Source organism: Schistocerca serialis, chromosome 10 (assembly GCF_023864345.2).
Source record: "Schistocerca serialis cubense isolate TAMUIC-IGC-003099 chromosome 10, iqSchSeri2.2, whole genome shotgun sequence".
Taxonomy (NCBI): domain Eukaryota; kingdom Metazoa; phylum Arthropoda; class Insecta; order Orthoptera; family Acrididae; genus Schistocerca; species Schistocerca serialis.
Window position 1 is genome coordinate 203982463 of NC_064647.1, and position 27240 is coordinate 204009702.

At 41.8% G+C, this 27240-nt stretch overlaps 1 protein-coding gene across 4 annotated transcripts in view; it reads right to left on the reverse strand.

Moving 5' to 3' along the window:
• Window positions 1-1113: 1113 nt before the first annotated feature.
• LOC126424945 (uncharacterized) overlaps window positions 1114-27240 on the reverse strand; it is a 176956-nt gene continuing 150829 nt past the window's right edge. For 2 of the 4 annotated variants that reach the window (XM_050087799.1, XM_050087800.1), the window contains one exon: window positions 1114-6604. In XM_050087799.1, coding sequence (XP_049943756.1) covers window positions 1848-6604 — 4757 coding nt within the window. In that variant the 3' untranslated portion in view covers window positions 1114-1847. The remainder of the gene's footprint in view (window positions 6605-27240) is intronic. The other 2 variants (XM_050087802.1, XM_050087801.1) reach the window with 2 other exon arrangements.

A 27240-nucleotide genomic window follows, 5' to 3' on the forward strand; every position in this document is an offset into this window, starting at 1 on the left:
GGATTTAGCAAAAACAGTTTACAAAATGTTCTGGGAACAAAGTTTCGATTTCAGTCAGTAAATTAACATGTGACACAAGTCAATCCTTTTTTATTCTCTGACACAATTCCTTCTTTTTGTTGTTTTCCATTGTTAGAGCTAATGTAACTGCAGCATACGCTTTCTTTTGTATGTTCGACACCTTGATCTTATAAAATTGTGTTGCCAAATGACAATAATATTGATGGTGTGAGGCTCACTTCGATATATTAAAGGTTTTACAAATCAACAATGCCTGAATAGAATATACGAAAAGTATTGTATTGTATATATAAATGGGAGGGCTGCTCCCAATGGACACAGTGTACAGAGGAACAGGCTACAGGCAGCCGAGGTGTCCACCCGTTCGACACAAAGGAAAGACTCGCCCGACAGTCACGACGAGGGCGTATATCTGTGCATAGGACAAGTTATTCTGCACGTAGCAGTGTGCGGGCAGTTTCTGGTATTCATCTTGCAGACAGTTATATCCGAGTTTTTCTGTTAGAAATGGGTACAGAGTGATGCATCCAGTACGAGGAAACTCGTCAGCCACAGCACCAACTGTCCATCTTCAACCAGGGCAGCACCAATTGTCCATCTTCAACCAGACTGCAGTATTTGGTTTTCACTCTTCATATGATAATGATAGCCACCTCTTCATCGTGCACGTTTGTATGGCACTAACTGTCTAATGTTTTTTTCACTCATTCATTCATTCATTCATTCATTCATAAAAACCCATAAACTAGGCACAACTACTGATGCATTTGAGTATCTGTAGATCCTTTTGCACACAGAACTGATTATGGCATGCACTCCATATTTTTCTCGAGGAAAGATTTTTAAAACGTTTACTTTCACCCACAGTCAAAGACATACTGAACTGAAACAATGACTTCCACAGTCATTGTGGAGTTTCATCCCCAGCTGCCGACATTTAACGATAAGCCAATTACCCTTACTTCTTGAATACAACTCGTATCTTGACACCTTCTGAAGAATTCTGTGTGTTCTAAGGGTCGGATGTTTTGATGAAAGCACAATGTTGGCCTGTGCCAATAAATTTTCACAGAATCCACATTTTACGAATTATTTATTTCGAGATATCATACACTAGAACTACATACATTACAAATCACAACAGTGCATCTGACCACATAAAATTGAATCCACATTGACAAATTTTCAAGTACATATGATTAGCTCATTTCAAATGCTATGTGAACAAGCCAACAATGTTCTAATATTATGCATTTAAACAAACATCATAATCACAGTACTACTGCGCCTTTTATTGACAGAGAAAGAAAATGAATGAAACAGATTCATTGCACAAAAAACAATAAAGATTTTAATATCTGCACACACAATATACACTGGTCTCAACTAAAAAATTAATGAAAACAGCTTGAAACTAAAACTGGTAAATAATTTTGAATGTACAGCTTTATTAATGATACTTTTTGATCATTATGAAGACAATTTGTAGTGAAAAATGGAATGTCTACTGCCTACATCACCAAGAATATGTTGCGTAAGTGGCATACAGTACTCTATATTGAAAAGTTGATAACAATCATATTTCACTTTTTTCACTTATTTATTTATCATTTGATAAGCACCAAACAAAAACTTACTCTCATGTGAAACCAAAATTTGTGTGAGTGTGGTGCAAATACTACTACATAATCACTCACTGTTGTTATGCGTTTGTGATAGCCATTCAATTTATGAGACATCATTACATACAAGTAGCTACAAATTTCATTAACACCACATAAAATATGGTGTCATAAATTTTAGTTTCAAGGAATACATTTTGTGGCTTAATACCTGTCTCTCCAAGAGCCGCCACCACCTCCTCCACCATAATCCCTGCTCGGGCCCCACTCTCTGTCCATATCATCATACCGCCTGCTTCCACCAAAGTCATCGTCATAACCCCTCGACCTACCCCCCATGGCAGGAACATTGAAGTCACTGTCATAGTGACTCGACCTTCCCCCCATCGGAGGAACTTCAAAATCGCCATCGTAGCCCCTCGACCTCCGAGACAGTGACGGACTTTCAAATTCATCACGGTAATCTCCCCGCCTCCCGGACATAGAATCAAAATCTCTGCCACGATTCCAAGAAGGTGATCCATCATAATTTCTGCTTCTGGTGTCACGATCTCTGGGCCAATCACTATCAAGTTCCCTATGACTGTCAAAGTTCCTTCCACGTCCTGATCTGTCCCATGGAGGGGAGTTGCCTCCCCCTGACCTGTCCCACGGAGGGGGGCTGCCACGACCCGATCTGTCCCATAGAGGGGGGCTGCCACGACCTGACCTGTCCCATAGAGGGGGGCTGCCACGACCTGACCTGTCCCACGGAGGCGAACTGCCTCGCCCCGACCTGTCCAACGGAGGCGAACTGCCTCGCCCCGACCTGTCCCACAGAGGGGGGCTACTGCGGTATCGACCCCTACCTCTGCCCGAAGAACCAAAATCATCTTCCTCTGGCCGTCCCTTCCACCTGCCAGAGCCTCTCTCGTCCATACCTCTGCCCCTTCCACGATCGCCCCTTATACTTTCGGTGCCTCGACCCCTTCCACGACCGCTAGACCCACGCCAGTCCCCTTCGGTATTTGGCGGACGACTGCCGGAAGCAGTATCCTTCACTTGTCCTGCTGGGCTGCCAGCTCGTTTAGCCTTGTGAGGAGGTGAGCCTTCCCTAGAACTAGCATCATCTCTCTTTCGTTTAGGAGGAGATTTTTCCCTCTTTCTGCATGACTCGGCACCTCCTTCTACCTCAGAACTATCTGAACCCTTTACACTCGCGTCTTTTTTATTACGTCCACTGTCTTGCTCCTCTTTTGAAGATGACTTCTCCTCTTTAGATTGCTCTGTATTTTTTCCCAACTTAGAATTTCCTGAGACATCTGAACTCTTATCTTTTTTATGGTCTCCATCTTGCTTCTCTTTGGAAGGAGATTTCTCTCTAGGTAGTTCTGCTTTTTTTTTCATCTCGGTACTGTCTGTGTCTGTGTCTGAGGAACACAATTTTTTACTGTTTCCTTCACCTTCCTCTTGTTTCCGTTTAAAATCAGAATTTCCCATCTCTTTGGATGACTCTGCATATTTGTCCATCTTACTACTTTCTGCATCATTTGAACTCCTGCCTAAAAAGTCTTTGCCATCTTGCTGCTGTTTCAGCATAGGTTCCTCTTTCTCTTTCTCTTTGGATGGTTCTGCATCTTTTCCTACCTCCCCACTTTCCAAATCTATTGTTATCACCTCATTTTTACTGTCTTTGCCATCTTGCTGCTCTTTCAACAGAGACTTCCCTTCCTCTTTGGGTGGTTGTGTATCTTTTTCCACTTTTGTATCTTCCAAGTCTACTGTTACAACTTCTTTTATACTGTCTTCTTCATCCCTCTTTTCTTTGAAAGGTGATATCTTTTTCTCTTTAGATGACTCTGCACCTTTGTCCATTTTAGCACTTTCCACATCATCTGAGCTCTTGTCTCTTTTAAGGTTTTCACTACCTTGCTGCTCTTTCAACACAGGTTTATCTTTCTCTTTGGGTGGTTCTGCATCTTTTCCTACCTCCTCACTTTCCAAATCTATAGTTATCACCTCTTTCTTCTTACTATTTTCACCACATTCCTGCTCTTTTGACACAAGCCTCTCTTCCTCTTTGGAGGGTTCTGCATCTTTTCCCATATTCTTACTTTCAAGGCCTATTGTTACCACATCTTTCTTTCTGTCTTCTCCATTTTGCTGTTCTATCAACACAGGCTTTTCTTTTTCTTTAGATGATTCTGCACCTTTTCCCATTTCCAAATTTTCCATGTCTACCTTTTTCACCTCTCTACTACTGTCTTCTCCATCTTTCTGCTCTTTCAACATAGGCTTCTCTTTCTCTTTGAATGGTTCTGCATCTTTTTCCATCTCCATATTTTCCAAATCTATTGTTATCACCTCTTTTCTAATATCTTCCCCATCTTGCTGTTCTTTCAATGTAAGCTTCTCTTTCTCTTTGGGTGGCTCTACATCTTTTCCCACCTGTGCATTTTCCTTGTCTATTGTTTCCACCTCTTTTCTACTGTCTTCTCCATCTTGCTGCTCTTTCAACACAGGCTTCTCTTTCTCTTTGGTCGGTTCTGCATCTTTTCCCACCCCCTTATTTTCCAAGTCTATTGTTTTCACCTCTTTACTACTATCTTCTCCATCTTGCTGCTCTTTCAACATAGGCTTCTCTTTCTCTTTGGATGGTTCTACACCTTTTCCCACTTCCGCATTTACGGAGTCTATTGTTACCACCTCTTCTCTACTGTCATCTCCACCTTGCTGTTCTTTCAACAGAGGCTTCTCTATTTTTTTAGATGGTTCTGCATCTTTTTCCATATATGTATTTTCCAAGTCTACTGTTACCACCTCTTTTGTACTGCCTTCTGCATCTTGCTTCAGTTTTGAAGGACTCTTTTCTCTTTCTATTGCTGTTTCCGCACCTTTTCTCACTTCAGTACTTTCCAAGTTCTCTGAACATATCTCTTTTGTAACTAATGGTTTGCTTTCCTCTTCTTTTTGTAATGTGGGGGAAACACACTGCACTGGACTGTCTGAACTACGACCTCGTTTGGACAGATTCTCAAGTGTTCTTGCATTTAGAGAAACATCATCTGTCCTCTCTTTTTGGGATTTCTCTGCCTCTGCATGTCTTCCTGAATTTGTCTTCACTTCAGCCTTTCCTGTGTCATCTACTTGTGTCTTTTCTCTAGCAGCCATTTTATCATCTACATTATCCGGCAATTTGGAAGAAACAAGATTCTGTATGTTTTGAGTGTGTTCACCCTCTTGTTGAGATTGTTGCTTCTCAGGGTCTGGACTCCGATTACTATCACCTACTGGTGAAGTAGTGTTATTTTCGTTAGTGTTACTAAAATTTTCAGCAGTTGGTGTTATAGCTCCTGGCCTCCTCAATATTTCTCCTGCACCTACCTCATTGCCAGGAGCCCCAGTTTTGTCAGCTGATTTCACTGGAGCACAAATATTTGGATAAGGAGCAGCCTCAATGCCTTTTTGTATCTCCTCCGTGCCATCATCTACGGTCATTACATCAGGTGCATTCACTTCGCCCTCACCATGCACATGTGTCTTACTTACGACGTACATACCTAATCTAACCTGTTCTGCACTCCTTTGAATCTCTTCTAATAACTCTTCTGTCCCATGCAAAGGAGAAGATTTCATTTGCTTTTTCTCAGCTTTTTGCACTTTCAAATTCTGCAAACTACCCATTTTCTTTTTCTTTTTAGAGTTCAAATTCTGCACTAGATTTTTCTTCTTTTTCTTAACAGATGTAAGTGACAATGGAAGACACAACTGTGTAACAGCTCGAGCTTCAATCGTAGTACTTCCTTCTTTCTTTTTCTTTTTCGCAGCCAATTTTTGTAAACGAGCCACTTTCTTTGCTTTAACTGATGCAAGTGACAACGGAAGGAGTGACTGCACTGTGCTCTTCACTTTACTCCTTAACATCATCATCTCAGTCCAGCCGATTACCTTTTCATGGTACAACTGCAGAAGTCTCTTGTGGAGATGATTCCGTAGAATTTGCCTCTGCTCTATCACTCTTTCAGTTGTGGTGCCAAAACAAGAAAAGGACCCTACACGTGCCACAGTCTGTGTCTGTTGAGAGCCACACTCGACAGCCAGTTTCACAGGTGCACCACCAACCTCCCCCGTTACTGGAATGAAGTCTGCCTGCACCTGTGCATCACGAGAAGCAGACTTGAGAAAATGACGCGGTGTATTTACTGACGCATTCCTACGCCACTTAGCTGCATGTTCACCACACACTGGGCACTTTTCCTCCTTCAGTTTTTGTTCGGTGTTCAGTATCCGCACTTTTGCAGGCTCTGGCTTCGTAACGTGTTCCTGTTTCTCGTCTGCCTCCGGTTCCTGGGCTTTCTTTTCGAACCCCTCCTTTTCCTTCGCCTGCTCTTTTTCCTTCGCCTGCTCTTTTTCCTTCGCCTGCTCTTTTTCCTTCACCTGCTCTTTTTCCTTCCCCTGCTCTTTTCCCTTCCCCTGCTCTTTTCCCTTTGTCTGATCTTTTACCACAACTGGGCCCTTAATAACTTGTGGTTCCTTTCTTAGAAGGTCTGGTGTCGAATCCGCTGAGGGCTTATTAGTGGCAGGAGGGGTCAAATGCGCCTGCTTTTGTGTAGGTGGAGCCTGGGATTGCTTTGAGGCTGGCGTAGGTGGCTTTGGAGTGACAGGTTGTGTCTGTGAGGGTTCAGGTGCAGATGACCCCTGTGCTGCCGCCTCCTTAACTCTTTCCTGCTGCTGCAGAAGGTATCGTGCTGTCCCCACAGGTGGGGCAGTAAATCTGAGAAGACGCACATGCCAGTCACGCAGAAGTGGTGAGCACTGGTCACTCGGGACACTCCTGCCTCCGATGTAGAGTGGCTGGATATTACGTTGACGCAGCACGAAGCGGCCCGGCATGTCGAGCCCCTCGTCCACAAGTAGTGAACGGATTGCCTCCTGGCACCTCTGCAGCACTAGATAGCGTTCCATCGACACTGGCTCTTCTGCTGTATGTGCATAACTTATCACTAAATGTAATCGATAAATTTACGATGTACAAAAATTTTTACGAGATCTTCCTCTTTACATTTACAAAGAGCCCATAATGTGCTCATGGTATTTACAACACTTAAAGAGGAATTGCACAAACATATAATATATAGGAGGGGGAAATAAGCTCTCAGACACCCATTCATTCAGTTCACACACACAGTTATAACTGCCCACTCTAAATTTGTTATATGCTACACGACTTACAATTGACAAAAAATTCAACTTTTACGTGGGTATTTCTGAAACAAAATTTTTATTCTACATGAATAAAATATTTAAAACAAAGTGTGTTCATATAATAACTGTAGCTATGCTATCATACACAGTATATAATGATAACTCTGTAATTGGATAATTATACTGCATAGATCATGTCCAACAACTACATGATGAGCACTAAGTTATACACTACTACTGGTGAAAAATCACAATACCATGAAAGAAGCATCACCAAAAGAATTAAATTTGATTCGCGTATGATCCACAATGATACAAATAAATGATTAAAATGTACAGTTGCCGGCCGGTGTGGTCGAGCGGTTCTAGGCACTTCAGTCTGGAACTGCGTGACCGTTACGGTCGCAGGTTCGAATCCTGCCGCGGGCATGGATGTGTGTGATGTTCTTAGGTTAGTTAGGTTTAAGTAGTTCTAAGTTCTAGGGGGCTGATGACCTCAGATGTTAGGTTCCGTAGTGCTCAGAGCCATTTGAAGGTACAGTTCCCACATGATTTCCAAGTTAAAAGTTGAGTTGTAATACATACTGGGTTGTGTCAGAAGGAGTCAGTTCCAATGTGTGACAGTCATCTGCATTAATAAAAGGAAAAGAACTCATGATATGGTGGAGACTTGGCGAACAAAGTATTTTCTTTTCTCAGTTTTTTTCCAGGTGGGAATCCAAATTTCAATGAACCAGTTCTTCCTTTCTTTTTCTTTTACATGAGAGAAAATTTTATTTTACTGGTTTTCATGGCACAAATGAAATTTTTTGAGTTGCCACATCATTTATTAGCGATTACTCCATCTTCAGCTATAATCTGCAATTGCTCTTAAGTTACAAGTTCTTGCCTTCCTTCTGTCATCTGTTGCCATTCTATGTGACATCGTATCGCCGTGTGATAGAGACTTGCAGGAAAATGCTTTGAACTGCTATCACTGTAATGTAACACAAATATACTTGTTAGCAACGACTTTTTTCAATCAGATGTCCTTCACTCTGCAGTCATAATTAACTTGAAGTTTGAAGGTGTGATGGTTGGCAAGGTACTACTTTATATTCAAATTAGTAAAAAAGAGCTGATACCAAATATCCAATGCTGATATAAACTGAGGTGACAAAAGTCACGGGACAGCAACACGCACATATACAGGTGGCGATAGTGTTGTATACAAAAGGTATAAAACGACAGTGCACCGGAAGACCTCTCATTTGTACACAGGTAATCCACGTGAAAAGATCTCCGTGTGATTAAGGTCACACGGTGGGAGTTCACAGACTTGGAACACGGAATTGTAGTTGGAGCTAGACACGTGACATTCCATTTTGGTAATCATTAAGAAATTCAATATTCCAAGATCAACAGTGTCAAGAGTGTGCTGAGAATGCCAAATTTTAGGCCTTACCTGTCACCACGGTCAACACAGTGATCGACGGCCTTCACTTAACAACCGAGAGCACTTATGTTTGCTCAAAGTTGTCAGTGCTAACAGACAAGCGACACTGTGCAAAATAATCACAGAAATCAATGTGAGATGTAGAAAAAACGTATCTGTTACGACAGTGCAGAGGAATTTTGCAGCAATGGGCTATGGCAGCAGATGAACGATGTGAGCGGCTGTGCTAGCAGCTAGACATTAAATGGAAGCACCTCTCCTGGGCTCGTACCCATTTCAGTTGGACCCTAGATGACAGGAAAATCATGGCCTGGTCAGATAGGACACAATTTCAGTAGGTAAGAGCTCATGGTAGTGAGAGTGGCGCGCAGACTCCACGAAGCCATGGACCCAAGTTGCGAACGAGGCACTGTGCAATCTGGTGGTGGCTCCATGATCTGTGTGGGTGGAAGGCGGCTATAAAATCTCTACCTTACTCAAGCTCATTCTCAGAGTGAGGCCATTCTATCAAAGGGGCACCATTCCATCTGCATCACAGAGACTGATGGAAAGCCAACTCTATCAAGCTGCAGGGTGCTCTGGTGGATTCATTAAGTGTTTATAAGCTGCTGCCAACCTGGAGTTCACCACTACAAGTCCAGAGCCGTCCGGCCACAGACGGGACTTTTGATCTACAAGTCACAATGGTGACTCACTGAGAATGGGGGCTGGGCTGACTCACTGTAAATGGAGAAACTGATCTGTCTGTGTGCAAGCTGTTCAACTTGTGCACTAGGAGCCTATGTCGGCACTATTGGAGCAATACAAGTACTGCCTTACTGACTGTACACTGAGACTGCCACTCAGGCCGTCCTTGTTGCTGTTGAGTCTTCCACATTCACAGCATCTTGGCTGGGAATGGACTTAAGCATAGCTTCACTCATCCAGAGTGCTGAGGCTCCAATTTAAGTCGACTACTGCCCCACAGGCATGTGGAGATACAAAGCCACCGCACCCTTCTAAGGACTACAGCAATGACCGAAGGCAATGTCAGGACCTGTGCTCATCAAGTTCCTTGTCGGGCACTGGCGTGCCACTCCTTGCTTTCGAACAGTGCAGACTTAGGATCATCACCACTAGGCAGCGCCAGGAAGATGATAGACTGACTATAAAACTTTCACCAATAAATGATTTAACTGAATAATGTTTCGCCAGTGCTCTGGCACTCCACTGAATCATTCTCCCCCACTCTTTTTCAACCTCCTAATAACCACAAGGCCCCAACTTGGGTCACCATACAGTGTGTGAACACTGAGCTGCTATTAGTGTGTTCTCAAAGAGCTGCACTACATTCTTGTTTCAGTTTTATTTACAGCAACAAATTTTTAAGATTGTCTACATACAATTTATGAAAATGCATTTCCACATGACATTAATGAATTTCCTACAAGTGGGAAACTACATATGAGAACAATTATGTTAACATTAGAGTATATTTTCATCTGCTACAAACTATAACTCCATCAGGTCTCAAACAGGAAATACTTGGACTTAAACATGGTGAATAACACACTGCCCGCTCCTGTGTCAAGACTTAAGTGGTCGCCTGTTATGTTTTATGATCAGCTACGAAGTTATATATAGTCTCTTTCCATAAATAACTTATGGCCAGATAGGTAGCCATACCAAGAAACCAGGGCTTACAACACCGTAAGTAAGTTTGTGCGACCATCCTGGAATAGACTTGCTTTCTTAAATATGACCATTAAGTTGCTGAATTACTGATACTCTTTTCTATGACATGATCATGAACAGGACACTATAACTGATAATTAGCAATGAATCTAGTTTGGTAAATGGAAGTATCAAGCATGCATTTGGTCTTATGCCTGTTGTGACTGCTGCCTACAAGGCAAGTACATCCACTAATCTATTCAGCATCCTCTCACCCCTAAATTTTCATCTTCAATAATTTTTCAGCTTCCTCTACTTTCTTGTAAATTTCTTGACCAATGTTTACATTATTGTTTTTGTTTGTACTCAAAGCTGCAGCAGTATTCTGATGACCTTGTTAATGGAGATATATGAGTTTCCACCAGTTTTTTCTCTCTTGAAGTAGACACACAACATGCAAGCCCTTTCTCCTTACTGACCTCGTATGGCAATACCATGACCAAGAGGAGAAAATCAGAAAGTTTCTACTACTAACAATTTACCAAATTGCTTTTGACACTGTTCAACAGCACATACCATACAACGAATAGCATATTATATTCCGCAATCATAAGAAATGAAAACAAATAAAACCAGAACGTGGAATCTATGCTCTCACAGAACAGTAAAATGTCTGAACCTGAAAAACACTACGTGTGGGAAGTGGTGTTGTGGTAGTGTGGGTGAAGGTTTGGCAACCACCAGCGATTGCTGAGGACACCTCTTGGGAGACTGGCTGAATACGTACTGTACCTCGCACAAGTCACACCCCGCTACTTCCTACGTGTCTGTCATTCCTCAAGAAATTTTAAACAGAATACAGTGTCTTGAGCAGTGCTCCACCTCACTCATTGTTTGGTCCTGGAACTGAACTCAATTTCGAGTGGCTATAACAGTCCAGAATATGCAACAGTAACTCCACCTCCCCATTGCAAATGGTAAGTATGGTACAGTGTCAGTTAATGCAGTGTTTACCTCAACAGCAACTTGCCTCAATTGTACCCTTACATAACTGTATTATATGGCTGGCTACATGAACATCTGTGCCTATAGGTAGAAGCTTCAAAGGCTGAGTTTCTTTGCAGAAAATTTTACAAAACTTCTCCTCCTTACATTTGTGCCCCTCTCACTCACTTTTCAGGACTCTGCTGCATCTCAATTAGTAAAAACAGAACACTTATAGCATTGCTCTGTTGTCCACCTCTCTGACTGTTAAAAACCCATTTTCTCTGGAATAGTCAGATGTATCTAGCAGAAATTTATGTCACATACTGAGGTCTATAGTACCTTGGCTTTTCAAAAAAAACTGAAGCTTCTAAGTCAACATAATCAAAAGATACCACCATTTACGTCACATATTTTTGATACTCGCAAACTCACTCATCAAAGAATGTAGGATACTTCTTGTTGGCCTAGAATCATGGAATTTGAGAAAAGGGAAGGTTTCACTGCACAACCAAAGGAGAAAAATCTGGAAACTGTATTTCTGTAACCCCCCCACACACACAGATATATATCTGACTGACTGCTCATCCATCTGTTAAGACCCCATTTTTCTCAGGATCAGGCAGATGAACTAAGTTGAAATTTATGTCACATACTATGGTCTATGATGTCCACCCCAAATCCCATATCATAAAAAATGTACTGCTCTTCTCTGAACTTTCTTGATGTACTTCATTAATCCCATCTGGTAAGGATACCAGACTGCAGCAACACTCCGAAAGAGGATGAACAAGCATAGTGTAGGCAGTGTCTTTAGTAGAGCTGTAATATTTTCTACGTGTTGTGCCAATAAAACACAGTCTTTGGATTGTCTTCCCCACAACATTTTCTGTGTGTTCTTCCTGATTTAATTTGTTCATAATTGTAATTCCTAGGTATTTTGTTGAATTTACGGCCTTTATAGTCGACTGATTTATCCTGTAAGTGAACTATAACAGATTCCTTTTAGCACTCATGCGGTTGGCATTACAACTTTTCGTTATTTAAGGTCAATTGCCAACTTTCACACCACATAGATATTTTTTCTAAATTATTTTGCAATTTGTTTTGATCTTCTGATGTCTTTACTAGGCGATAAATGACAGCATCATCTACAAACAATCTAAGATGGCTGCTCAGATTCTCTCCTAAATCTTCTATATAGATAAGTAACAGCAGAGGGTCTCTATCACTACCTTGTTTCTGTTTTACTCTATGACTTTCCATCAATTACTATGAACTGTGACCCCTCTGACAAGAAATCACGCATCTAGTAACATAACTGAGACTATATTCCACAAGCATGCAATTTCACTACAAGCTGCCTGTGACGTTTTGTGTCAAAAGCCTTCTGGAAATCTACAAATACGGAACCAGTTTGAAATACCTTGTCAATAGCACTCAGCACTTCGTATGTGTAAAGAGCTAGTTGTGTTTCACAAGTACGATGTTTTCTAAATCCGTGTTGACTGTGTGTCAATAGACCGTACTATTCCAGATAATTCACAATATTTCAAGAGAATGTGTGTTCCAAAATCCTGCTGCATATCAATGTTAATGATATAGGCCTGTAATTTAGTGGGTTACTTCTACTACCTTTCTCGAATATTGGTGTGACCTGTGCAACTTTCCAGTCTTTGGGTATGGATCTTTCTTAGAGCAAATCGTTGCATATGATTGTGAAGTATGGATCTATTGCATCAGCATACTCTGAAAGGAAGTTAACTGACATACAGTATGGACCAGAAGGTTTGCTTTTATTAAGTGATTTAAGAATTACTCTGATGATATCTACTTCCAAGTTATTCATGTTGGCAACTGTTCTTGATTTGAATTCTGGAATATTTACTTTGTCTTCTTTGGTGAATGAATTTTCTGAGGCTGTGTTTAGTAAGTCTGCTTTGGCAGCACTGTCATCGATAGTACTTCCATTGCTATCACGCAGAGAAAGCATTGATTTTGTCTTGCCGCTAGCATACTTTACATACAACCAGAATCTCTTTGAATTTTCTGCCAGTTTTCGAGACAAAGTTTTGCTGTGGAAACTATGATAAGCATTTAGTGTGAAGCCCACACTAAATTTTAAGCTCCTGTAAAAGATCGCCGATCTTGGAGATTTTATGTTCATTTAAATTTGGCTTGCAGTATGAACTAACTGCTCAAAACAATTTTTAGAGAAGGCATTTAGCACAATTCTGGATGATGTTTTATGTGCACCTCCAGATTTAAACCTGTATTTTCGACACCATATTGAGGGTAAAGTCACCACCAACTATAATTGTATGAGTCTAGAAAGTGTTTGACATTAAACTTATGTTATCTTTGAACCTTTCATCAATCGTATCATCTGAGTTGGGAGGTCAGCAAAAGGATTTATTATTTTATTCCGGCTGCCAAGGATGACCTCTGCCCTTACTAATTCACTGGAACTATCCACTTAAATTTCGCTACAAGATAAACTACTACTATCAGCAACAAACACGACACTGCCAACTGTGTTTAGATTATCCTTTCGGAACACCGTTAGGTTCTTTACGAAAATTTTGGCTGAACTTATTTCTGGCTTTAACCAGCTTGCAGTGCCTATAACGATTTGAGCATCAGTGCTTTCTATTAGCGCTTGGAGCTCTGGTACTTTCCCAACACAGCTATGACAATTTAGATCTGTTATACTGATGGTTCTGAATCTATGTTCTTCCTACGTTCGACCCACATCGTTTGAGACTGAAGCCCTTTCTACATTCGCCCGAGACCTCTAACCTAAAAAAAACCACCCAGTCCATGCTGCACAACCCCTAGTACCCATGTAGCCACCTCCTGTGAGTAGTGGACTCCTGACCTATTCAGTGGAAACCGAAACCCAACCACCCTCTGGCGTAAGTTGAGAAGGCAAGAAATGATTTTATTGCTCATACGACACATTCCAATCCCAAAGAAAGCAGGTGTTGACAGATGTGAAAATTACCGAACTATCAGCTTAATAAGTCACAGCTGCAAAATACTAACACGAATTCTTTACAGACGAATGGAAAAACTAGTAGAAGCCAACCACGGGGAAGATCAGTTTGGATTCCGTAGAAACACTGGAACAAGTGAGGCATTACTGACCTTACGACTTATCTTAGAAGAAAGATTAAGGAAAGGCAAACCTACGTTTCTAGCATTTGTAGACTTAGAGAAAGCTTTTGACAATGTTGACTGGAATACTCTCTTTCAAATTCTGAAGGTGGCAGGGGTAAAATACAGGGAGCGAAAGGCTATTTACAATTTGTACAGAAACCAGATGGCAGTTATAAGAGTCGAGGGACATGAAAGGGAAGCAGTGGTTGGGAAGGGAGTAAGACAGGGTTGTAGCCTCTCCCCGATGTTGTTCAATCTGTATATTGAGCAAGCAGTAAAGGAAACAAAAGAAAAATACGGGGTAGGTATTAAAATTCATGGAGAAGAAATAAAAACTTTGAGGTTCGCCGATGACATTTTAATTCTGTCAGAGACAGCAAAGGACTTGGAAGAGCAGTTGAATGGAATGGACAGTGTCTTGAAAGGAGGATATAAGATGAACATCAACAAAAGCAAAACAAGGATAATGGAATGTAGTCTAATTAAGTCGGGTGATGCTGAGGGAATTAGATTAGGAAATGAGGCACTTAAAGTAGTAAAGGAGTTTTGCTATTTGGGGAGCAAAAAACTGATGATGGTCGAAGTAGAGAGGATATAAAATGTAGGCTGGCAATGGCAAGGAAAGCGTTTCTGAAGAAGAGAAATTTGTTAACATCCAGTATTGATTTAAGTGTCAGGAAGTCATTTTTGAAAGTATTCGTATGGAGTGTAGCCATGTATGGAAGTGAAACATGGACGATAAATAGTTTGGACAAGAGGAGAATAGAAGCTTTCGAAATGTGGTGCTACAGAAGAATGCTGAAGATTAGATGGGTAGATCACATAACTAATGAGGAAGTATTGAATAGGATTGGGGAGAAGAGAAGTTTGTGGCACAACTTGACCAGAAGAAGGGATCGGTTGGTAGGACATGTTCTGAGGCATCAAGGGATCACCAATTTAGTATTGGAGGGCAGTGTGGAGGGTAAAAATCGTAGAGGGAGACCAAGAGATGAATACACTAAGCAGATTCAGAAGGATGTAGGTTGCAGTAGGTACTGGGAGATGAAAAAGCTTGCACAGGATAGAGTGGCATGGAGAGCTGCATCAAACCAGTCTCAGGACTGAAGACCACAACAACAACAACAACACGACACATATCAGAATTTATCCACCATCAGATATCCTGGAGCGATTACTGCATTTAGCCTGCGAATTTATGTTTCACATACAACTTGAAAAGCCATATCTTTGTGCAGTAATCTGTCTTGGCTATCTGATGATGGATAAATTCTGAAATGTATCATATAAGCAATAAAGTCATTCGTCACCCGAGTTGTGACTTTTACTGTTGCAGCCAAGTCAGCCTGAATACAGAACTGCTAATTATAATAATGGTCACCTGCCTCCTGCATGATTTTATGTCACATTTATATTACTGAAATTAAAACATTCTCGAAAATCTTGGAATATTTGGGACTGATATCTTGCCAGTATCAATGTTGATAACAGCCAGAAACAGCTATGTGTATACATAAATAAGTTTGTATGGAATCCTCAGTGTGAGAGTCCTGCTCGCACCTAGCCAAACGTTGACAGCATCCCTCAAATTATGTACATATTACAATTGTCATAATTAACTGTATATTTGTGGTGCTTATAAAAATATACGTTTGGAAAATTGCATCACTTTTTTAAAACTTCATGGCACATTAAAAGTTGGTGCCAGACTGGGACTCACCCCAGAACCTTTGAATTTCATGGGGAAAATTATTGGTTGGTTAAAATAGCCAGAGACAACTCACTACCTACCCTCACAGCTTTACTTCCACCAGTACCGCTCTCTTACTTCTCGATTATCTTACCATTTCTCACTTTTACAATAGTTACAACTAAAAAAATGTTGAAATATTGGAAATTTTGTATTTATTGCATATACACTCTACCAGTGAGGAGAGAGCTATATACGAGGGTGGTTTTATAAGTCTGGTAGATTTCAATGAAAGAATAAAACATTTCTGTTGTACCTTCACAGCAGGTACGCGTGATTAGTCCAAGGATTGTATAAAGAATTTCAATAATGTACAGTTCATTGTTGACAGCCGTCTGAATTGGTCAGCATGTCCACCGCGATTGAAAATGGAGAAAACAGTTTCGTGCTGTTACCAAACATTTTCATTTGAAGAGTCGGACAGCAGCACAAATCAAAAAAGAACTGGATGAAGTTCACAAGGTCTCTGCACCCTCACTGAAGACCACTTACTTCTGGATTAATGAATTTAAATGTGCTTGGACAAGCACAATCCAGTTACACAACAAAGGAAAGATAGAGAAGGGGGGGGGGGGGGGGGGCGGTGATTTTGTTATGCAAGAATGCAGAATAAAAGTTCATGATATTGCTGGGACTGTAGGCATCTCCACTGAGTGAGTGCATAATACCTTGCATGGAGAATTGGCTATGAAGAAGCTGTGTGCAAAGAGGGTGCTGGGACTGCTCACAGTCGATCAAAAACACATTCGGCACAACATTTCAACACAATGTCTGGTGATGGTTAACCGAAATCCACGGACCTTTTGTGCCGATCTGTGACTGTTGATGAAACCTGGATCTGTCATTAAACGCCAGAGTCTAAATGCCAGTCACAACAATGGACAAAGGCTGGTGAAAGAGCAACGAAGAAGGCAAAGAACATTTTGTCAACTAGTGTGGTGATGGCCACTGTGTTTTTGGGATTCCCAGTGATGGCTGGAAAAAAGGACGAAGGTTGGCATGCAAAAAAGTGCTTTTTCACCAGGATAACACACTATCCCACACATCAGTGATAAAGAAGGCAAAAGTACATGAACTGGGCTTTGAATTGGTTCCTCATCCACCCTATTCACCAGACTTTGCCCCAAGTGACTTCTTCCTGCTTGTTAACTCGGTTTTGGCTTGTTGGTCAGAAATTTCCACAAAATGAGGAACTGATAGTTGCAATCAATGGGTATTTTGCAGAGTTCAACAGAACCTATTTTTCTGATGGGATAAGGAAGCTGGAGGCTCACTGGACCAAGCTTATATCCTTCAAAGAGAATACATCAAGAAGTCAGGCAATTGTTTAAAAAACAAATATTTTCTTTTTTGCTTTTTTTTTAGCGGAGTTATCTAACCACCCTTGTACATACAATGTAACACTTTCATCTACACCATTACAGAAAAAGATTTTTTTCCAATAACTAGATTTGGTGTTTTGCCCTGCAAACCTGTTTTTTAGTGTGAGAATTCAGAGCTGTAAAAGAGACAGTTACATTGGTGGAAATGTGTGAAAAATAATATTGTTCATTATTTCTTATGAGTAATTTCCAGTTTATATTGGCAGCTAATATTTTGCACGCAGAATTCTTACAAAGTTGACCAAAACAGCAACAACAAACCAGGTGCTTAATGGAATCTATTCCATAAAGTGGCTATGGCGTTTTACAAGTGAATACTGAAAATGAGAAACCCTAGGAACTGTAGCAGGCATTGGGTGATGCAGGTTGACATCACTGATTGCAGCCAGACACAGAATAGTATGACTGGAGACTATAGAAGAGTATCGACACAATACACACCATTCTTTGTTCCTTAACTCCACAGCAATTACTAAAAGGTGTTTGTAAAAGACTACACATCCAACTCCTTATATAAGTGTATACTTTGAAAGCGATCACGCTGTAAGGAGTACACTTTTTCAACTTTTAAGCCCCTTTTACATGACTGACTTTCTTGTCCGAAGTGAGTACTTGACACAGGTCATTTTCGTTTACACGCCAGTGCCAAAAATGTATTTTGAGAGCTGTCTGCTGTGCAGTTTTTAGCATTTGACTGGTGAAAGGGAGGTTATGAGGGACTATGCTTTTCATGGAAAAACAGAAATATAGTAACAAAATGTAGGAACAAGCAGTGGTAGTAGAGTTTATTAATGACTAAAGCAGAATCCATTGTGGAAGTTCTTGTCAAAGGATGTGTGCCAAATTCTTCAGATTCCTGAGAACTGAAAGAATAGGAAAAATGCATCCACACATTTAATTTCAGAACACACACATTTATTTGCTCGACAAAATACAAGGTTATTACAAATGATTGAAGCGATTTCACAGCTCTACAATAACTTTATTATTTGAGATATTTTCACAACGCTTTGCACACACATACAAAAACTCAAAAAGTTTTTTTAGGCATTCACAAATGTTCGATATGTGCCCCTTTAGTGATTCGGCAGACATCAAGCCGATAATCAAGTTCCCCCCACACTCGGCGCAGCATGTCCCCATCAATGAGTTCGAAAGCATCGTTGATGCGAGCTCGCACTTCTGGCACGTTTCTTGGTAGAGGAGGTTTAAACACTGAATCTTTCACATAACCCCACAGAAAGAAATCGCATGGGGTTAAGTCGGGAGAGTGTGGAGGCCATGACATGAATTGCTGATCATGATCTCCACCACGACCGATCCATCGGTTTTCCAATCTCCTGTTTAAGAAATGCCGAACATCATGATGGAAGTGCGGTGGAGCACCATCCTGTTGAAAGATGAAGTCAGCGCTGTCGGTCTCCAGTTGTGGCATGAGCCAATTTTCCAGCATGTCCACATACACGTGTCCTGTAACGATTTTTTCGCAGAAGAAAAAGGGGCTGTAAACATTAAACCGTGAGATTGCACAAAACACGTTAACTTTTGGTGAATTGCGAATTTGCTGCACGAATGCGTGAGGATTCTCTACCGCCCAGATTCGCACATTGTGTCTGTTCATTTCACCAATAAGAAAAAATGTTGCTTCATCACTGAAAACAAGTTTCCCACTGAACGCATCCTCTTCCATGAGCTGTTGCAACCGCGCCGAAAATTCAAAGTGTTTGACTTTGTCAGGGCTTGTAGCAATTGTAAACGGTAAGGCTTCTGCTTTAGCCTTTTCCGTAAGATTTTCCAAACTGTCGGCTGTGGTACGTTTAGCTCCCTGCTTGCTTTATTCGTCGACTTCCGCGGGCTACGCGTGAAACTTGCCCGCACGCGTTCAACCGTTTCTTCGCTCACTGCAGGCCGACCCGTTGATTTCCATCGCCGAATGGAGTTAGCAGTTGGTGGATCTTTGTTGAACTTCGTCCTGAAGTGTCGTTGCACTATTATGACTGACTGATGTGAGCGCATTTCAAGCACGACATACGCTTTCTCGGCTCCTGTCGCCATTTTGTCTCACTGCGCTCTCGAGTGCTCTGGCGGCAGAAACCTGGAGTGTGGCTTCAGCCGAACAAAACTTTATGAGTTTTTCTACGTATCTGTAGTGTGTCGTGACCATATGTCAATGAATGGAGCTACAGTGAATTTATGAAATCGCTTCAATCATTTGTAATAGTCCTGTATATACTTGTGAATGCATCAAAAATGCAGTAAATAGCACTTTTTTGCTTTATCCTTTGTATCTTATGTTCTTGCTAAGTGCCAAATAACACTGAAAGTTATTTTTCTCATCAAGTACTTCTGACTTTTTCACTGTTGAAATAATTTTATTTAAAACAAGTTTGCAAATTTATGCTCTTATTTATGCAATGTTCGGGCTTTTCCTATGTGAAACGTAAAATAATTGTTTTAAGATATTCCATCTTTCTTTTAAGAGAACACTAATAGTGAGAAATGCTAGGACCCTGTGCCACAAAAACAAAGCAAAAAACACAATAAACAAAATCAAAAAATCCTTTTCTACAATACGAGTGAGCTCCACCAGAACAAATTTAACTTTCAGAGTTAGAAGACATAGCTATAGTCCCTTGATTCTGCGCATGTGCAGTGTGCAGCACACTTGGTAATTTAGAACTCCACATTTGGCACAATCTATAAATTGCTGGCACCGTAGAGACACTTACGTAGGGACGAAAAAAGAATGCATTTCGAGTAATTGATTTTGACCAGAAAGTCACTCATGTAAAATGGGCTTTACACACTTTACAATTGCATGATCACTCAAAATGATTTTTGTGTCAAAATGCAGCAATGGCTGGAACAAGATGAATGCAATGACAAGCCACTATTCAATAACAACACAAAACTCTGCCTTAGAGGAAAAAAAAAATGTCATATCAATAATGCGAGAATCTTCAATTCAGACCACCGACTTGTCAAGAGGCTTACCAAATGAGAAGTGTATGGATGCTCCTTCGATTTTCATGAGCGTACCGTCACTGGTGATGTGTACTTTAATTCAGTAACACGTTAGATTTTGCCTTAATTGATGATCTTTCCAGTTTTATGCTTCAGTAGGACAGCACAATGCCACATTTCCATAATGGTATTGTCGCTGCTTCCCTCCATGTGGCACCAGAGAAAGGTGAGGCGACAGCAGTGCACTCAATGACAGCACCGGCATCACGACTGTCATGTACGTATTGGTTCTGAGTAAAAAGTAATGGGAATTTGTAAGGCTTTGTACATCTGACTTGAAAAAATCATTTTGATGGCGCACATGTCATTGATATATGTTTGCATTTTTAAATGCTTCGAATATTTAGTTTATTATGACAATGAAAATGTTATGCGTATATTCAAGTACCCAGCAAATTTTTACTTTCGAAAGATGGTTCAAAGAATTTGCATTAAATTTTGCTTGAAAATGGAATAAAGTGCATCACTGCATTTGAAATGTTTACTGGGGCTTTTGGCAAATCTACTATGAGTAATTGCCAGCAGAGGTATTCGACCATTATTATTAATACAGTTGACTGTATTTTAGAAAAGCTGAGCAGTCGCAAACAAACAGGTACCAAATTGTTTTTTGGTGCATTTATTTCAAATGAAACGTTCTGGGCTGAGCCCATCAGATATCCTGATGTAAACAATGTTCCAACTAGTTAGTTACACATTTTTTTAAAACACCAAATGTTAACGAGAAAGCACAAAATCGAACTAAGTGTCAGAACCATTTCATAACAAAAATAAGTTTTACAGTTTGTACGCTTTAGTATTCCTAATGAGGTTGGATGATTGTGGTAGATTTACAACTCCAGGTAAACCCACAAGCAATAATCACATGGACAAAGATTTGGGGACCTGGGTGGCCAAGCATAACAGAAGTGGCAGTTCAGCATATGATACCCAACGAACAATGTGTGCAAGTGCTCTTTCACACATGAAGCAGGATGTGGTGGAGAGTCATCCTGCATAAAAGTTGTACCTCATAGCAGGTGTTTATCAGCTAGGCTAGGGGTGATGCAATTCTGTAAAGTATTGGTGTACCTCACAACCACCGCACTGACAGTTTGGTTGTTTGGTTTAAAAGGAGGGAAGGGACCAAACTGCTTGGTCATTGGTCCCTCTGACAGTTTGAGAAGCAGCACACCACACTGACAGTTTGACAAGCAGCACCCCCACATTTCCTCGAAGAAAAAGGGTCTGATCACGATTGATGTGGTAAATTCATTCTGCACGGTGACTTTTGACTTGCAAGTGGGTTTCCACAACAGTTCTGGGATTGTCAGTAGTCCGTATTCTGCAGTTGTGGAAAGCTCTCTGTGACACAAAATCGGTGCTGCTGCATTTTGTACGGATAGCACTGGAGGGCACGCCTTAGTGCTCTCCAAACGGTAGTGCCTGGAATGCCAGTGCGACATGCTACTTCACGAGCACTGACTTCATCCTGTGGAGATGAACCCGCTTAAGTCTCCATTTCTTCCTGAACTGTCCGAGCAGCAGTAGCACTTGTCTGGTCGCACACTATTGGAACGATCATCTAGACAATGCGTGGCTTTGAATTATGTTATCATTTTCTTCACAGAGACACTTGTCATAGGACCCTTACTCGAATCCTATGGTGATACGATCATAAAGCTGCATTAGCAGATTCTACACTCTGATAGTAAAGCTTCACTAACAGCACCTTTTCTCGTAAAGTCAACATGCCACAGTTGCTGGCGCATCTGACTCATCTCTGACTACACTCACTGTATACTCGATTCTCATGTGGCGTAACCAACGTGTTGCTGTCCAGTGCAATCTCTCGGGCCATTTCTGCACTCATTTTTGATTACAATGAAACTCCATGCCATTTCAGGCATTTGTTTTACCTCTCTGGCCACAATATTTAGTTTTTTTTTTTTTTTAAATAGAAAAATGCATCTAATATTACCAGTAAACAAATTTTCTAAGTGTACTGCTGGCCATTAAAATTGCAGCATCAGGAAGGACAGCAAATGATGAAAGTGTAGTTATTTTGAATATAGGAAGAATATGTTGTTAAATTTTTAGGTAATTTGGTGTTATACTAGGTGCAAAATTTACTACACTGTGAAGCTTTACTATCAGAGTGTAGAATCTGCTAATGCAACTTTACGATCGTATCACCATAGGATTCGAGTGAGTAAGGGTCCTATGACAAGTGTCTCTGTGAAGAAAATGATAACATAATTCAAAGCCACGCATTCTCTAGATGATCGTTCCAATAGTGTGCGACCAGACAAGTGCTACTGCTGCTCAGACAGCCACCTCTGGTATCAACAGCGGCACCTCCGTATTTAGTTAAACTGAGCTCCGATGTCAGGTATGAGCATGTCACTACATGCTGCTTCAGCTTTCTGCCAAAGTTCATCAATCATAGAAGCTGGCGAGTGGTAGAGCGCAAGTTTCTTGGTAACTTGTGACCAGATGCTTCTACTGGGTTGGAGTTCTGGAGAAAATGCTGACTGTGGTAACTGCCATACACCCTCTGTACTGAGGTGGGTCAGAACGGCACTCGCGACATGTAGTCTCGTGTTATCGTGTCAGCAGATATTATCATGGAGTTCAAATGTAGGGCACAACAACTGGCCTTAACTTATTAGAAGTGTAATACCTGCTGTCCAAATTACTGCCTATGTGAGCAAGAGGTGATCGTGTTATGTACCCAAAGACAACCCGTATCATTACATTGGTCGTTGAGCTTGTATGACTGACAGTGAATGCAATCTGGCAACTTCTATTCTCCTCAGAGCCTCAATATATGACATTTGATCAGAAAGTAATGGGTAATAGCTAAGAATCTTTATTATTTGTCAACATCAGCTTCCATATTTACTCGAATCTAAGCCGTACCTGAAAATGAGACTTAAAATCAATGAAAAAAAATTTTCCCGAATCTAAGCCGCACCTGAAATTTGAGACTCGAAATTCAAGGGGAGAGAAAAGTTCTACACCACACCTCCAAATCGAAACAAAGTTGGTCCATTGTAACATGAGGCACAATTGAGGTCGAATGGGTGAAGATACAGCTACAGTAGTTTGGTCGAGTCGGGAAGTGTAACAGTTACCGTAAGCTTTACCAAGTAGTCATTGCTATGTGTCAGGAGCTCCGTCCATATTTATACGGGTACCCTTCCTTTTTCACGTGCTTTGTCTGGTTTGAATCGACTGCTTATTTTGCATTGATCTGATAAGTGCCGTTCTCTTTGTTATAGGTGAAAATGCATTGTTGTACTGTGTCATGCATTGTTTGTCACATTCTGCTAATGAGTGTTCACGACCCGTCGCCGCTCGCGGAATGACTTGCTTTTGTGTGTGCTATATATATATATATATATATATATATATATATATATATATATATATATATATATATATATATATATATATATAATAGAGGGAAACATTCCACGTAGGAAATATATATCTAAATTTTGTGTGTATGTTTGTGTGTCTGTCGACCTGCCAGCACTTTCATTTGGTAAGTCACATCATCATATATATATATATATATATATATATATATATATATATATATATATATATATAATGGAAGGAAACATTCCACGTGGGAAAAATTATATATAAAAACAAAGATGAGGTGACTTACCGAACAAAAGCGCTGGCAGGTCGATAGACACACAAACAAACACAAACATACACACAAAATTCAAGCTTTCGCAACAAACTGTTGCCTCATCAGGAAAGAGGGAAGGAGAGGGGAAGACGAAAGGAAGTGGGTTTTAAAGGAGAGGGTAAGGAGTCATTCCAATCCCGGGAGCGGAAAGACTTACCTTAGGGGGAAAAAAGGACAGGTATACACCCGCACACACGCATATATCCATCCACACATACAGACACAAGCAGACATATTTAAAGACAAAGACTTTGGGCAGAGATGTCAGTCGAGGCAGAAGTGTAGAGGCAAAGAAGTTGTTGAAAGACAGGTGAGGTATGAGTGGCGGCAACTTGAAATTAGCGGAGATTGAGGCCTGGCGGATGACGAGAAGAGAGGATATACTGAAGGGCAAGTTCCCATCTCCGGAGTTCGGATAGGTTGGTGTTGGTGGGAAGTATCCAGATAACCCGGACGGTGTAACACTGTGCCAAGATGTGCTGGCCGTGCACCAAGGCATGTTTAGCCACAGGGTGATCCTCATTACCAACAAACACTGTCTGCCTGTGTCCATTCATGCGAATGGACAGTTTGTTGCTGGTCATTCCCACATAGAATGCGTCACAGTGTAGGCAGGTCAGTTGGTAAATCACGTGGGTGCTTTCACACGTGGCTCTGCCTTTGATCGTGTACACCTTCCGGGTTACAGGACTGGAGTAGGTGGTGGTGGGAGGGTGCATGGGACAGGTTTTGCATCGGGGGCGGTTACAAGGATAGGAGCCAGAGGGTAGGGAAGGTGGTTTGGGGATTTCATAGGGATGAACTAACAGGTTACGAAGGTTAGGTGGACGGCGGAAAGACACTCTTGGCGGAGTGGGGAGGATTTCATGAAGGATGGATCTCATTTCAGGGCAGGATTTGAGGAAGTCGTATCCCTGCTGGAGAGCCACATTCAGAGTCTGGTCCAGTCCCGGAAAGTATCCTGTCACAAGTGGGGCACTTTTGTGGTTCTTCTGTGGGGGATTCTGGGTTTGAGGGGACGAGGAAGTGGCTCTGGTTATTTGCTTCTGTACCAGGTCGGGAGGGTAGTTGCGGGATGCGAAAGCTGTTTTCAGGTTGTTGGTGTAATGATTCAGGGATTCCGGACTGGAGCAGATTCGTTTGCCACGAAGACCTAGGCTGTAGGGAAGGGACCGTTTGATGTGGAATGGGTGGCAGCTGTCATAATGGAGGTACTGTTGCTTGTTGGTGGGTTTGATGTGGACGGACGTGTGAAGTTGGCCATTGGACAGGTGGAGGTCAACGTCAAGGAAAGTGGCATGGGATTTGGAGTAGGACCAGGTGAAACTGATGGAACCAAAGGAGTTGAGGTTGGAGAGGAAATTCTGGAGTTCTTCTTCACTGTGAGTCCAGATCATGAAGATGTCATCAATAAATCTGTACCAAACTTTGGGTTGGCAGACTTGGGTAACCAAGAAGGCTTCCTCTAAGCGACCCATGAATAGGTTGGCATACGAGGGGGCCATCCTGGTACCCATGGCTGTTCCCTTTAATTGTTGGTATGTCTGGCCTTCAAAAGTGAAGAAGTTGTGGGTCAGGATGAAGCTGGCTAAGGTGATGAGGAAAGAGGTTTTAGGTAGGGTGGCAGGTGATCGGCGTGAAAGGAAATGCTCCATCGCAGCGAGGCCCTGGACGTGCGGAATATTTGTGTATAAGGACGTGGCATCAATGGTTACAAGGATGGTTTCCGGGGGTAACAGATTGGGTAAGGATTCCAGGCGTTCAAGGAAGTGGTTGGTGTCCTTGATGAAGGATGGGAGACTGCATGTAATGGGTTGAAGGTGTTGATCTACGTAGGCAGAGATACGTTCTGTGGGGGCTTGGTAACCAGCTACAATGGGGCGGCCGGGATGATTGGGTTTGTGGATTTTAGGAAGAAGGTAGAAGGTAGGGGTGCGGGGTGTCGGTGGGGTCAGGAGGTTGATGGAGTCAGGTGAAAGGTTTTGCAGGGGGCCTAAGGTTCTGAGGATTCCTTGAAGCTCCGCCTGGACATCGGGAATGGGGTTACCTTGGCAAACTTTGTATGTGGTGTTGTCTGAAAGCTGACGCAGTCCCTCAGCCACATACTCCCGACGATCAAGTACCACGGTCGTGGAACCCTTGTCCGCCGGAAGAATGACGATGGATCGGTCAGCCTTCAGATCACGGATAGCCTGGGCTTCAGCAGTGGTGATGTTGGGTGTAGGATTAAGGTTTTTTAAGAAGGATTGAGATGCAAGGCTGGAAGTCAGAAATTCCTGGAAGGTTTGCAGAGGGTGATTTTGAGGAAGAGGAGGTGGGTCCCGCTGTGACGGAGGACGGAACTGTTCCAGGCAGGGTTCAATTTGGATGGTGTCTTGAGGAGTCGGATCATTAGGAGTAGGATTAGGATCATTTTTCTTCGTGGCAAAGTGATACTTCCAGCAGAGAGTACGAGTGTAGGACAGTAAATCTTTGACGAGGGCTGTTTGGTTGAATCTGGGAGTGGGGCTGAAGGTGAGGCCTTTGGATAGGACAGAGGTTTCGGATTGGGAGAGAGGTTTGGAGGAAAGGTTAACTACTGAATTAGGGTGTTGTGGTTCCAGATTGTGTTGATCGGAATTTTGAGGTTTTGGAGGGAGTGGAGCTGGAAGTGGGAGATTGAGTAGATGGGAGAGACTGGGTTTGTGTGCAATGAGAGGAGGTTGAGGTTTGCTGGAAAGGTTGTGAAGGGTGAGTGAGTTGCCTTTCCGGAGGTGGGAAACCAGGAGATTGGATAGTTTTTTGAGGTGGAGGGTGGCATGCTGTTCTAATTTACGGTTGGCCTGTAGGAGGATGCTCTGGACAGCCGGTGTGGATGTGGGAGAGGAAAGATTAAGGACTTTTATTAAGGATAGGAGTTGACGGGTGTGTTCATTGGCTGAGTTGATGTGTAGGTGAAGGATTAGGTGGGTGAGGGCAATGGATTGTTCAGTTTGGAACTGGTATAGGGACTGATGGAAGGAAGGGTTGCAGCCAGAGATGGGAACTTTAAGTGTGAGGCCTTTGGGGGTGATGCCAAATGTCAGACAAGCCTGAGAAAATAGAATATGGGAGTGTAATCTGGCTAGGGCGAAGGCATGTTTGCGGAGGGAATGTAAATAAAACTTAATGGGGTCATTGTGGGGGTGTTGTGAGGGTGACATGGTATTAGAAGGTGGAAAGTGTAACATGAGGTGAAATGAAAATGAAAATAAAAATATATGGGGAGAGATAAAGGTGAACCGGAAGGAAACAGGAGATCTGGGATGAAAAAAGGCGAAAAGGTGTTGGTTACAGCTGGGCTATGTTGGACTTGGGTTGGT